The sequence below is a fragment of the Carettochelys insculpta genome, chromosome 3 (genome assembly GCF_033958435.1).
Source record: "Carettochelys insculpta isolate YL-2023 chromosome 3, ASM3395843v1, whole genome shotgun sequence".
Lineage (NCBI taxonomy): Eukaryota > Metazoa > Chordata > Testudines > Carettochelyidae > Carettochelys > Carettochelys insculpta.
The window spans coordinates 108,965,318-108,979,866 of record NC_134139.1 but is presented as its reverse complement, the minus strand read 5'-3'; the positions used below and the strand labels follow the sequence as shown (position 1 = coordinate 108,979,866).

Sequence of the window (14,549 nt, the reverse complement as noted above, 5' to 3'; positions counted from 1 at the left end):
CATATTTGGTGCAGGGAAGCGAACTGAGAGAGTTCCTCCCAGCATCTCTGGAAACTCCTGCCTGGGGAGCCTAGACAAGAAGCAAACGCAAATCCAGGCTCCAAACCCATATTGCTACTTTTATCCCAAGCAGTTTCCTTCATCTGCTTCCCCTGGCGCACACAGACTCATGGAACTGAAAGACTGCAAAGGACCATGAGAGGTCATCTAGCCCAAGGGTGAACAAAGTTTACATTGGGCCCCACTTCTTGTCCCTGCAATTAGCAGGGATCCCCTGCCCCTTGGCTGGCCCTGGAAGTGAGTGGCGGTCCCCTGGAAATGACAGGCTGTGCTCCCTGAGCAGCGGTGAAGGCTGCGGGGCGGGGAGGGGGAGACAGCAGAAAACAGGGGGGCTGAGGGACTATGTGGGAAAGATTAGAGGGAACGTTGGTCTGGGGTGAGATTTTAAAAGTCTCAGTGAAATGCACAAGGCCAGTGCTGGGGAGCCAGGTTACAGGCGCTTCTTCCGGCCCCACCACACACACAGATCCCGGCTTGCTGCCATGGTAGGGTGCTCCCTGGAGCAGCAGCAGTACAGGCAGGGACAGAGGTGGTCCAGCTGGCGCACCACAGCTTACCTGAGTGCAGCTAGGTGCGGGGGGGGGAGGTGGTGAAAGAGGCATCACCGCTGCCCAGCAAATGGCAGCAGAGAGTCAGCTGGAAGACTCGCAGGGGTGGGCTGAATGCTGGGCTTTGTCCGTGCCCAGGGCAAGAGCGGGGTTGGGTGCCAAGCTTGGGGGGAGGCGGTGGCAGCAGTGCACGTTGCCCCCCCCCAAGTACGCAAGGGGAGTAGTCCATTGCGCATGAGTGTCGGGGGTGCATGCCTCACCTGCACTCCTGCCTGCAGGGCCAGCTTTGTTCCCTGCTAATGACATTGCAGCTGATGGGAGCAGGAAATTGCGGTGCTCCCCTCCTTAAGAAATTTCACACACACCCCTTGTAGGGGTGCACCACCCATTTTGCTCACCCCTGATCTGGTCCAGTTCCCACCACTCATGGCAGGACTAAATATTATCTCGACATATCCAATCCTACATCCTTTGGTTACAGGTCTCACTACTCTGAGTCCAGGCCTTACCAGCAGTCTTTTCCCAAATAGACAGCTTACTCTCCAGCAGGTTCTTACTGCCCTGCACGCATCTAGGTTTCACCCTCACCACATCTCAAGCTTCTTTCCACTGTCCATCCCTGGTTCTTCTCGGTTGTCTCCTCACTGGAGAAACCCATCAGCAGCTGCTACTCACCAGGTCTTCCTTTCTTCCTCTCTGTGAAGTGCCCTGTAACTCCCATTAGACCTTGCGAGGGGAACATCTCTGAGAAAGCCTTGCCGAGGAACAGAATTAAGCCTATTTTAGAGGGCCCAACATATCTTGTTACAAGCTCTGAAGGGCTGATGTAGACTCTGGAGATCACTGGCGACAGAGCAGCTCTGGCCATGTTCCCCTGCTGTAAGCAGGCAGGATAGGGTGCAGTGGCTAATATACCGGGTCTGTGCCCTTATATTCTGGCCAAACTGGGAGTGATCCCCCTGTGGTTGACTAGTCTAGTTTTAGAAATAGATTGCAGCAGTGGCACAGTAGAAAGTAGCCTTTATAGGGGAGGGAATCTGGGCCACTATGTCCTTCAGGGCTGATTCACTAAACTGTCTTTGGAGCTGACAGTTTTGTTGTAGGAGTACTAATCGGACAAGGTGGAAGGTCAAAAGTCTTTTTAAAAAATGGATGGTGACTGTGGTGCTTTTATATCAGTAGGCTGATGTTAAGCTTTATGGAATGAATTAGGCCAAAAGTAGGCAATGGTCACAGCAAATCATGCTAAACACTATTTTCTCATTGCTTTTTTGGTCATTCTCTCTGTATCCAACTGTTGTCTCTTGTCTAATACTTAGATTGTAATCTTCTCAGGATTGGGACCATCTTTTGTTCTGGTTGTACCCCTCCTAGTACAATGGGAGCCTGGGCCAGGCTAGGGCTCCTAGGTATTATGGTAATACAAATGATTAACAATAATAATAATTTAATAAAACTCTACTCCTCTCTTTATCCTTCTTACCCATTGCATCATTATATGATCCATTTCATGGCAGGACTGTAATGTCACTCAGAATGCCACCAAAATAACAGATTGAATGGTAACATTTAAAATACTCCAGTTCAGCTCCAAGTCAAAAAAGATTTGCTTGCTCAGATGTGTGCAGAGATGTTTCTTTTCAAACTGAATATAGATAACTCCAGTGTATTTGTAGTTCCTCTTTAAGTTGAATATAATACTGTTTGTAAAAGGCTTCCTCATGTTGAAATGCATTTCATCCTAATAAATAGATAAAACATTGCGCCAAAAAAAAAAAGGTTCAATGTATTGGGGCATTTCTATGTAAGGCTCTTTTTCTTAATAAAGATTTTGATGTCCTGCCAATCTAAGTCCATAGTCATTGCACTGATTTCCATGCACTTACTCCAGATAAGCGAGATCAGAATTTATCCATTTTTGCTAGCATCAAGATGAAGCTTAAATCTTTGCCAGCCCTGTAGCTTATTTGATTTATAAACCTGGGGGACGAGAAGAGGAGAGAGATTTTTCTGGCCATGGATTTAGGGGAAGTACTTCTACAAAGAGCGTGAGGTCAGGAAATAGGAAGGGTAAGGGAACATTGTCAACTGTTACACGGGCAAAATTTCCAGACTGGCAGCGCCCCCCCTACTGCAGGTTTTCTCAGAGGGGGAATGAGTAACCAGACTTTAAAGATTAATAAGGAATCAGATATTATAAAATGTTTTCTTTCTGTCCATCAGCTTAGCTATTGCTTAACAATTAATAATGAACAGTAGAGACACAAGAACAAGACACAAGAAGTCATTCTTCTGCTGTACTCTGCACTGGTTAGGCCTCAGCTGGAGTATTGTGTCCAGTTCTGGGCACCACAGTTCAAGAAAGATGTGGAGAAATTAGAGAGGGTCCACAAAAGAGCAACAGGAATGTTTAAAGGTCTAGAGAACGTGACCTATGAAGACAGGCTGCAAGAACTAGGCTTGCTTAGTTTGGAAAAGAGAAGATTCGGGGGGGACATGATAGCGGTTTTCAAGTATCTAAAAGGGTGTCATAAGGAGGACGGAGAAAACTTGTTCTTCTTGGCCTCTGAGCATAGAACAAGAGGCAATGGACTTAAACTGCAGCAAGGGAGGCTTAGGTTGGACATTAGGAAAAAGTTCCTAACTGTCAGGGTGGTCAAACAGTGGAATAAATTGCCAAGGGAGGTTGTAGAATCTCCATTGCTGGGGATATTTAAGAACAGGTTAGTTAGATGTCTATCAGGGATGGTTTAGACAGTACGTGGTGCTGCTGTGAGGGCAGGGGGCTGGACTTGATGGCCTCTTGAGTTCCTTTCCAGTCCTAGTATTCTATGATTCTAGAGGCTTTTCTTCTGCGACCTTTGTGGTGTCTGCAAATCAAAGCTTTTTCTATAAAACTTAGGATATTTAAATGTGGGATTTTCAGAAGCTCCTAAATGACTGTGTGCCCAAAGGAAATGTGGGACTTATGCACATGAATTTATGTATTTTTTTTTTAAATTGTATCCTAAATGTCTGGGACTTGGACAAAGAGAATAGAACTAACCCCAGCATGTTACCCTATGTAAGTATTAGTACTGCTATGGCAGGCTTCTTTTCACTTACTGTATAAAAAAATTAATTACATTTAAATTGAAACCTAATAAAAGAAAATATTTGCCACAGAATAGGCCCTGTTTATTTTTATCTGGAATCGAAAACAGTGTTTTACAAAAATAGAGAAGAGTCATCTTGATGTTTGACTGTGTTTTGGCACAAACCTCGTAAGCACATATGTGTATGGGCAAATTTTGTTTTCATTTATCTTAAAAAAAAAACAAAAACAACCTGAACCTTAAAAACTCAGTTATTTTTAGTCTCCATTCTGGAGTTTTTAAAATGACATTTTTAGAATGTATCTTTATGAAACATGCAAGAAACCAAATGGCAATAACACATTGAAGTTACTTAAATAGCACTGAAATGCAACTCCGATTTAATTAGAGGGGTGGGAATTTTCAAAGAAGTCTAAGGGTGCGTCTACACCAGGAACTAACTTTGCAGTTAATGTTGAAGTTAGGCATTACTTCGAAGTAGTCAGCAGAGAGTCTACACACATTTTCCCTTACTTTGAAGTTTAACTTCGAAGTAGGGTGTGTGTAGATGCTCAAGTTCGAGTTGCACTTTGAAGTAAGCAACTTTGAAGTTGTTTTTGTAGTGTAAACACAGCCTAAGAGACTTAGGTACCACTAATTCTTACTGAAGTTTCACAAATTTCACAAGTGTCAAAAGTTTTTTGAATAATTGTGTGATTTTTGGTCTCCAAAATTCAAAAAATACTCTGAGACTTTTAATGGAATCTGACAATTCCTCTGTAACACTGAAGCAGGTACATAGCTTAGGATGTCTCTCTCTCCATTCACTGAGCTATGTCTGACCAATTAATAATGAACACAGGGCATATTGCTTGTGGAGAAGTGCTCTCACATTGCCCCTGTTCTCAAAGGCCGTGTCTACAGTATCCCAAAACTTTGAAATGGACATGCAAATGGCCATTTCGAAGTTTACTAATGAAGTGCTGAAATACATATTCAGTGCCTCATTAGAATGCTGGCGGGTGCAGCACTTTGAAATTGCCACGACTCGCCACTGCGCAGCGCGTTCAGATGGGGGTCCTTTTTGAAAGGACCCCGGCAACTTTGAAATCCCCTTATTCCTGGAATAAGGAATATTTTCCTGGAATAAGGGGATTTTGAAGTTGTCGGGGTCCTCTCGAGAAGGACCTGTCCGGATGAGCCGCACGGCGGCGAGTTGCAGCAATTTCGAAGTGCTATGGCCACCGGCATTCTAATGAGGAGCTGAATATGTATTTCAGCGCTTCATTAGTAAACTTCGAAATGGCCATTTGCATGGCCATTTCGAAGTTTTGGGGTAGTGTGGACATAGCCAAACAGTTGTACCCTATCACCATGCATTTCATGGTAAGGTTAACTAGTACCATGCTGGGCCAGCTGTCTTCTTAAATGTGCATATATAACACCCCCATTAAGCCAGAGGATGTTGTATGCATGAGTCCAAGGGCAGAACCTGTCCTCTTGTATTTAAAAACCACCATAATATTTATCCTAAATCTCAGGAAAAAAACTTCCTAATTGAAGAACAGCAGGACAATGGAACAGACTGTCTGTGGAGGCTGTGGAATGTCCTTCACTGGAGGCTTTCAAAGGAGGCTGGGTAGCTCATCTCTCCTGGATGATTTAGACCAGGGTTTGGCAACTCCTGGCATGCGTGCCACTCTTGGCACACAAGCCAATTTTAAATGGCACGTGGTAGCTCAGCTCACCCCTGCCCCTCCTCTCCCCATGCAGCAAAGGAGGGGGCCAGAACATGGGAGCGAAGCGGACAGGGAGCTGCAGAGAGGGGAGTTTAAGAGGGAGGAGAGCAAGTGAGCCTGCCGCTGAGGAAGCTACCAGGTGAGAGTGCTGATCTCTGGGTGAGCGAGCGTGTGCTTGAACTGCTGGCAATTGAACTGCCATTTTGATTCCAGGTGGGGGGAGTTTCAGTTTCAGTGGCAGTTGGGACTGCCTGCCTGACCTTTTGCTCCCGTGATCAGCCTTCCCCTGTGTGACTCGTAAGGGGAGGGCCTGAGAGAGGCCAGCAGGCTTAAAAGCCCAAGGCAGGAGCGACCAGGGGAGCGAAGGGGACAGGGAGCTGCAGACAGGGGAGTTTGAGAGGGAGTTTGAGAGGGAGTGTGACAGAGAGGACTATAATGGTTAGGAAGACCCGCAACACCTGTGCCAGCGCTACTGCTGTCTCCTCCACTTGCGCCTGTAGCCAGACAGACGGCCTGACCATGGATGTTTCTACCCAGATCCTGGTGTGGTTCTGCAAGGACTGTGGCTTGCCCTTCCCACTTACTGACACCCAGGCTGAGGGGAATATTCAGTGTGAAAGGTGCCTGCTGGTGGAATCTCTCAGGCGGCAGGTGGGGGAGCTACAGGAGGAGGTGGCCAGGTTGAGGGGTATCCGAGTCCATGAGCAGTTCCTGGATAGTATTCAGGCGGAGACTGCAGAGGTAACTGTCCCAGTGCACAGGACGGCTGATAAACCACTGGAGGAGGTGGACCAGGGTGGACACTGGCAGCTGGCTACTTCTTGCAGAGGGCAGTGTCCCACCCCTGCTCAGAACCCTCCCACCGTGGTACTGGAAAACCGTTGTGCTGTACTTGATACAGGAGACCAAGAATTACCCTGTACAGAAGAGGAGAAGCCTCATACCCCCAAGGCTGGGAAGTCTACTGCCACCCCTGCAAGAAGGAAACGTAGAGTAGTGGTGGTTGGAGACTCTCTTCTGAGGCGGACGGAGGTGCCCATCTGTCGCCCTGACATTTCCTCTCGGGAGGTGTGCTGCCTGCCAGGGCCCCGTATCCGAGACGTTACGCAGGCATTGTCGAGGATTATCTGGCCCTCTGACTACTATCCCATGCTTCTCATCCATGTGGGCACTAATGATACTGCGAGGTGTGACGCCGAGCAGGTCACGAGTGACTTCAGGGCTCTGGGGGCACGGGTCAGGGAGTTTGGGGCGCAGGTGGTATTCTCTTCAATCCTGCCTGTCAGAGGTAGGGGCCCAGGCGGAGACAGGTGTATCCTAGAGGTGAATGCTTGGTTGCATAGATGGTGTCACCAGGAAGACTTTGGTTTCTTTGACCACGGGATCCTTTTCCGGGAAGGACTGCTAGGCAGAGATGGCGTTCACCTTTTGAGGAGGAGGAAGACCATATTCGGACACAGGCTGGCTAACCTAGTGAGGAGGGCTTTAAACTAGGTTCGACGGGCAGGGGAGCAAAGCCTGCAGGTAAGTGGAGAGCATGGATACCTGGGAGATGAACTTGAAATGGGAGGGAGTATGGGCTACACTGGGAGAGTAAAAAGAGGGCCAGGGCAAAACTGGGAGGCAAGACCAAATCAATGTCTGAGATGCCTATATACAAATGCAAGAAGTATGGGAAATAAACAAGAAGAATTGGAAGTACTAATAAACGAATACAACTATGATATCATTGGCATCACAGAAACTTGGTGGGATAATACTCATGATTGGAATGTTGGTATTGAAGGGTACAGCCTGCTTAGGAAGGACAGAGAGGGAAAGAAGGGAGGAGGTGTTGCCTTGTATATTCAAAATGTACACACTTGGACAGAGGTGGAGATGGACGTAGGAGATGAATGGGTTGAAAGTCTCTGGGTTAGACTCAGAGGAGTAAAAAACAAGGATGAGGTCCTACTAGGAGTCTACTACAGGCCCCCTAGCCAGGTGGAAGAGGTGGATGAGGCTTTCTTTAAACAGCTAACAAAATCATCCAGGGCCCAGAATTTGGTGGTGATGGGGGACTTCAACTATCCAGGTATATGTTGGGAAACTAATACAGCAGGGGACAGACTGTCCAATAAATTCTTGGATTGCATTGCAGACAACTTTTTATTCCAAAAGGTTGAAAAAGCTACCAGGGGGGAAGCTGTTCTAGATTTAATTTTAACAAATAGGGAGGAAATTATTGAGAATTTGAAAGTGGAAAGATGCTCGGGTGAAAGTGATCATGAAATCAGAGAGTTCACAATTCTATGGAGCTGGGGCCAGAGCCTCTACCATGGAGCCCCCCACTGCAGGGCTAGGGCTGGAGCCACTTCTGTGGAGGCTTCTGCCACAGTGCAGGCCTGGGGTTGGCTCCCCCACCGCATCATGGGGCTGAGGCTGGAGCACCCGCCAGAGCATGGGCACCGGGAGGTTTGTGTTTCAAAGGCAAATTGATGGTTTTTTGCTGTTGATATTTTGATTTAAAAATAGTTGTGCTTTTGTATAAAGTCATTCATGGTCAAAGACAGCCTAAAGAGCACAGTGAAAGACTCCTTCCCTTCACCACTTCCCCTAAGAATAAATGTACATTTCCACTAACAAAACTGAATCAATTTGACCTCGTTGTTCTGAGGCCCTAATTATAATTGTGTATTTTTACAGCATTATTCATAAGAATTATAGAGCACAGTGACAGGCATGCCACTGATGGACTTTATTAATAAAGCTGTTGTAAGGAGGAATATTAGTGACTTTCAGAGGTATCCCTGGCACTTGAGCCATACTTAGAGGTCAAAAGGCCAAATTTCAGCGCTCCGCCTCGGAAAGGTTGCTGACCCCTGGTTTAGACACCAACAAATCTTGCACTTTGCGGGGGTAGGATTGGACTAGTAATGATCCTTGTTTTCCTTCCTAACCCCATGGGTCTATGGCTCTGTAAGTTACAGATCTTGTCTCTCTTTATTCCCCTCTGTTACTCAGCTTTCTCCTTATCTGTTCGTATTTAGGATATGTCTATACTTGCCACGCATTCAATGCACCACGATTGATCCTCTGGAGTTTCATTTTGCTGTGTTTGTGAAGAGATGGCAAAATCAATCTCTCTGCGCTTGTCTGTCAAGCCTGGTACTCCATGCTACCGCATGGAGTAAGGGGCATCAGCGTGTGCTCAGAAAGTCCCGATCTACACCAGGGAACAAAGTCAATCTTGATATGTCGATTCTAGCTACTCTTAACGGCATAGTTAGAATTGCATATCTGAGATCGACTTTGTTCCCTGCTGTAGACCAGGCCTTAGAGCAAGAGGCTTCTCCTCCGCAGCCATTCAAAATGACTCTCCTATGCATTTCAGACTAATCAGGTCTCCATTTCACCAGAGCACCATTTCTGTACTCCCTGGCTTGTATCCCTGCACTTGCTCTCTTATTTTTTAACATTCATTATTTATTATTTAACCCTGGCAAGCATTCTGAAAGACATAATAGTTTTACTGTCTGGTATTTTTTTGCATAGGTACTTTCTTGGCCACCCTCAAATGTAATGATCTGAAAAGCAATATTTCTACAGCTATGCACATTCCTCCTAATAGCTTTTTAAAACAGTATTTGTTGAAGTTTGCCACACCATTTACAGACACTCAGTCGTATACATTAATTCAAGGGGAAAAGCCTACTTCAGACTACTACATGATGCTGATCTAGAAAGAAGAAAGTAAATAAAGTTGAACCATGGTGCCTTGTGTTCTGTGAGAAGTCAAAGAAAATGAATGAACAGAAAACCCTTACGATTACCATATGGAAAAGACAAGCATTATTAGGAAAAGGGAGAAGATGGTCCTTTAATTAGGAATTACAGCTGTAGTCTTAATAAACTTAATAACAATGTATTAGTTATTATATTGGAATGTATTTTTTAAAAATACACTACAATCTATGGTAAATTCATTGTCCTAAAGATAATATTTTGTACAATATTCACAGTAACTCTAATTGTTTCACAGCTTTTACAAGTTTTTTTTTACGCTAGAACTTCAAGATTGTCTAACAGCCAAATGAAAATGGTACAAGAATGTTTAGAGCTTTGTTGGAGACCTGTTCTGAATGATACCCTCTATTGAGAATTTTCAATAATTTCATTTTACATGCCGATGACTCACCATGAGCCATCTTACTAGTTTTCCACTACATCCCTGTCATTTAGGCCAGACATTTTATGCAGCTTTACTGTGCTGAAGAAACAGTTACGGTTTTCTCAAATGCCATGTACAGCTGAAAGTTGCCATTTATGAAGAGCTGTTAAAATGTAAAGGCTTTTTTTACAAGTAATATTTATTTCAATAAAAAAGTAAATGATTAACAAATGTATGTATATTATATTGAAATTACTTATATTAGTATCTCTGTTTACTTTTCTAGGGCAGACCATAGAACTATGATAGCAACTGGTGGAGTAATAACCGGGCTGGCAGCCTTAAAGAGGCAAGACTCTGCCAGGTCTCAGCATCACATAAATCTTGCTGCATCACCAACTTCTGAAGAGAAAAAGCCAGTCAGGCGCCGGCCCAGGGCAGATGTCGTAATTGTCAGAGGCAAAATCCGACTTTACTCCCCATCAGGATTCTTTCTTGTTTTGGGAGTGCTCATCGCATTCATGGGAATTGCAATGGCTATCCTTGGATACTGGCCACAAAAAGAACAATTTTTAGGTTCTGAAGCCAGCCTAGCCTTAAACGAAACCCAGATCATAACAAATCACGGTGGAGTTATATTTCGTTTCCTTGAACAACATTTACACTCAGATAAGATGAAAATGTTGGGCCCCTTTACTATGGGCATTGGAATCTTTATTTTTATTTGTGCAAATGCCGTCCTGCATGAAAATCGGGACAAGGAAACAAAAATCATACATATGAGAGACATATATTCCACTGTAATAGACATCCACAGTCTGAGAATCAAGGAACAAAAGCAGTTGAATGGCGCTTACACTGGTTTATTAGGGGAAAGTGAATTCAAGCATAGCGGAAACTCATGTGCATCACGGTTGGCTGCAAACACAATTGCACCTTTCTCAGACTTCAGGAGTAACTTTCGAATGGATAGTTCAGCTGAAGAAGATGAAATTGCTATAAATGAAGACAAGAACACATCTAGCCTTCTACCACCTTTGCTGATGGAGCATTCGGGTTCTATCTTTGGACTTTACCCTCACACTAGCAAGACAATGGATGACAAAAATAGTAGCTCTATAAAGTGTGAAACAAAGTCAATTGTATCCTCCTCTATTAGTGCTTTCACACTGCCTGTAATTAAACTAAATAACTGTGTTATTGATGAGCCTAGTATAGACAATATCACTGAGGATTCTGAGATCACTAGAAGCCAGTCTAGAAATTTGTCAATGGATTCTTTAGCCATTCCATTAACTGATACCAATGAATCCTACAAACCCGCCAGTGCAATGCTGCCCCGAAATAAATCATTTGTAGAATCTCCATCTACTCAGTTCAAGTCTTCTGTGACTCTTGGACCAAGCACTGGAAAACTTTTATCACCTGGTGCTGCCAGAAAACAATTTGGGTCCAACGCATCTTTGCACCTTCTCTCTGCACATTCTAAATCCTTGGACTTAGACAGGGGTCCCTCTACCCTCACTGTCCAAGCTGAACAAAGAAAACACCCCAGCTGGCCCAGGCTGGATCGAAGCAACAGTAAAGGATACATGAAACTAGAAAATAAAGAGGACCCAATGGATAGGCTACTTGTACCACAAGCTACAGTTAAAAAGGACTTTACTAATAAGGAAAAGCTGCTTATGATATCAAGGTCTCATAATAATTTGAGTTTTGAACATGATGAGTTTTTGAGTAACAACCTAAAGCGGGGAACATCTGAAACACGATTTTAATATTTAAAATACAATTTACAAGATGACATACAGTATTTTTAAAAATATTTTGACAAGTGTTTTTGTTTTTCAGTGAAATTGACACAAACCTCTTGTTACCAAATGCTTATGGCACATTTAGATTGGCTTGTCTGAACAGGTCTTATCTCTGTAATGTCAACTGTTTCCTGTGTTAGTCACACACAACTGCAATACTGTACCTTATCACCACACAAATATACATTCGTGCCACAGACCCCATATTTTCCAATCCGTTGCTCTTTTGTTTCTATATAAGCATGTGACCTTTCATCACAGAAACCTGCATCAGAACTGGAGCACCCATAAGCTTCTAGCTTGAGTTTCTTATTGATTACAACATTCTAATGATGCTTCCAGATGAGGGCTATGTCTACACTAGGGGGTTTTGTCGGCAAAATGCCTGTTTTGCCAACAAAACCCATGGAGCGTCCAGATTCTCAAGGCATCCAGTCGACCACAAGTCGACGGAATGCATCACTTTAAAAACAGCTGTACCCACTCCCCCCAAAGAGTAATGCCTCTGTCGACAGAGATCCGTCGACAGAAAGCTGGTCTGGACGTTCTGCGGGGACCATCTGTCAACAGGCAGGGCTTCTAGGCCCTGTCTGCTGTGCTTCCAGTTGGTCGTTTTTCTGATAGCGTGGCCAGGCAGTCCGGCTGCTCTCTGTCGAAAGAAGTTTTGTTGGACGATATCTTCCAACAAAACTTCTGTCAAAAAATCCCTGTAATATAGACATAGCCTAGGATGGAAAGTGAGTAGCAGCGTCTACTGGAATTGCCAAATCCAGACACATATTCTAGATATTGTCTTTTACATATGGTACATCTTGGTAACAGCAATGCTAGAATGTCATGGTGTTTACATTTTGGGGTGGGAGGGCAGAAGAAAACTGGGCAAATTAAAACCATTTTTGTGAACTCACTGTAAATGGTCAAGTTGAATACCAGTGTTGTAAATTCTAGTTAACTATGCTTTATGTGATAACATTTCTGTATCCACTCTAATTTAGTGCTGCAGTTGAAGAAAATCCTATGTAGAATAGCCACAGCTTAGAAATTTGCAAATTTTTCTGGCATTAGTTATCCAAAGTACATTAATTGGCAGCAGCTTTACAAATAAAATATATAAAAATAATTAAAAAGATATGAATATGATGAATAACAGGATTTTTGCATTCTGATGTATGGTATTGATATTGTGACAAAAAGTTGAAGAGAATAATATATACTTACATATATTCTTTACAATAGCAAAAACTTAATAACAGGATTGCTATGTTTGGAAAAAAAGCTAAACTATACAATCCAATATTTACACTAATGTTAATGTGAAAGCCCCTTGGCTAAATTTAAACTTGTATATTTTGCATAATTATACCTTGACGGCACCAGGAGGCTCAGCTGTGCTAAACTGCACTGAAAGCTTTTGCAAAGAATTGATGTTTAAGGCAAAAAGGTTTCTCTCAGCAAAGTATGGTACGCAGTTGTAGGCTAAGGACATGAACATGAACGATTCTACTAGAAAGTTTATTTATCCCATTAAACCATTTAGGTCTTGATTCTGCCATGATAACCACACTTGAGAACTCCTTCCACCATTCACCACACAGTATTGGGGCCTTAACTGGTCGTCTTTACCAGGTGTTTGATATTTTTACTTAATCTAAAAACTCAGGAATTTTTTTTTTTAAAAGGCTTTCCCCCAAAAAGGACCAAAAGTTACTGTTGTACTTCAGTTGATCATGAAAGATGAAAGACAGAAATAACTTCCTTTTTTAATTTCCAGCTCCGTATTTCAACAGTGCAATGTTTGTGTCAAGAGCATTACTTGCTCAGAGTGAATTGAGGCATAGTTGTTACTTGTTAGAAACTCAAGCCTAAATATTGTAACAGAGTTGGCTAAATATTTTGCTATGAAGCTTTTAATAACTTCCTGGTTTGTGTTACTAACACATTTGCTATTTTTTGAAATAAAATAAAATGTATATCTATGCCAAGTGTAAGAATGATTTTCCCCTTCATATATAGAATTGTACAATATCTAGGAATAATAATAATCAATACCTTACATTTGTCAAACCTATTGATCCATTACTGGGTATTTCTTGTACCACCTCGTTTGGTTTCTTTTTGTCTGCACACATCTCAAGATTGCATTTGGGGCACTGTAGTTCAGCAATTTATGCACTATGGGGGAAGCTTAGATTTAGGGTCCTATTCTAATACTTTCACGTTCTGAAGGTTTTGTATTGCACAGTCGTGGCCAGAGTGATAGTCAATCTACTCAGAATACCCCATCGACCAACCCCTACCTTCATTTTATACAGCACTTTTCAAAGGAGGTAAATATAGCAATTTATATACTTAAGTTATAGGTAATTAATGTTGAACTCTACAGTATAAGTTCAGCAATAAAATGATCAGATATCTTACCATCTTTGCTGAGAATTCTGTTATGTTCCATAGGGCCCTGATCCAAAAACCCATTGAAGTCAACGGGAGTCTTTCAGTTGAGATCATTTGGGTTCCTAAGTATCCAAAGTTGAAGTTCAGCAGCTACCTTCCATCTAAAGCAAAGCCACTGAACTCAGTAGTACCCTGATTTTAATGGGAGTACCTGTATGAGTAACCTTATTCACTCAGACACACCATCTGAGCCCCAGCCTGGATTATTCTATTTACTTCCCAAAATCCACAAACCTGGGAACCCCAGATGCCCTATCATTTCAGGTATTGGTATTGGCAGCCTTACTACCAGACTATCCATTTATGTGGACTCCCTCCTCAAACTCTATGCCACCAACACTCCCAGCTATCTCTGAGATACCACTGACTTCCTGAGGAATTTACAAATCATCCTAAAAGTTCCTGACAACACCATCCTTGCCACAAAGGATGTAGACGCTCTGTATACTAATATTCCACATGAAGATGGATTACAAGCAATCACGAATACCATCCCTGATGTCACCACAGCCAATCTGGTGTCTGACCTCTGTAACTTTGTTCTCACCCACAATTATTTCCGATTTGGGGACAATTTATACTTCCAGATTAGTGGAACTGCTATGGGCACCCGCCTGGCCCCACAACATGCTAATATATTTATGGCTGACTGGGAACAATAATTCCTCAGCTCTCACCCCCTATTATCCCTCCTCTACTTAAGATACATTGAT

The 14,549-nt window shown here is 43.2% G+C and overlaps 1 protein-coding gene across 4 annotated transcripts in view; it reads left to right on the top strand.

Moving 5' to 3' along the window:
- TMEM200A (transmembrane protein 200A) overlaps positions 1 to 13,683 on the top strand; it is a 68,792-nt gene extending 55,109 nt beyond the window's left edge. For all 4 annotated transcript variants that reach the window (XM_074988764.1, XM_074988762.1, XM_074988765.1 and 1 more), the window contains one exon: positions 9,858 to 13,683. In XM_074988764.1, the coding sequence (XP_074844865.1) occupies positions 9,874 to 11,349 (1,476 nt within the window). In that variant the 5' untranslated portion in view covers positions 9,858 to 9,873 and the 3' untranslated portion in view covers positions 11,350 to 13,683. The remainder of the gene's footprint in view (positions 1 to 9,857) is intronic.
- The last annotated feature ends 866 nt before the right edge of the window (positions 13,684 to 14,549 follow it).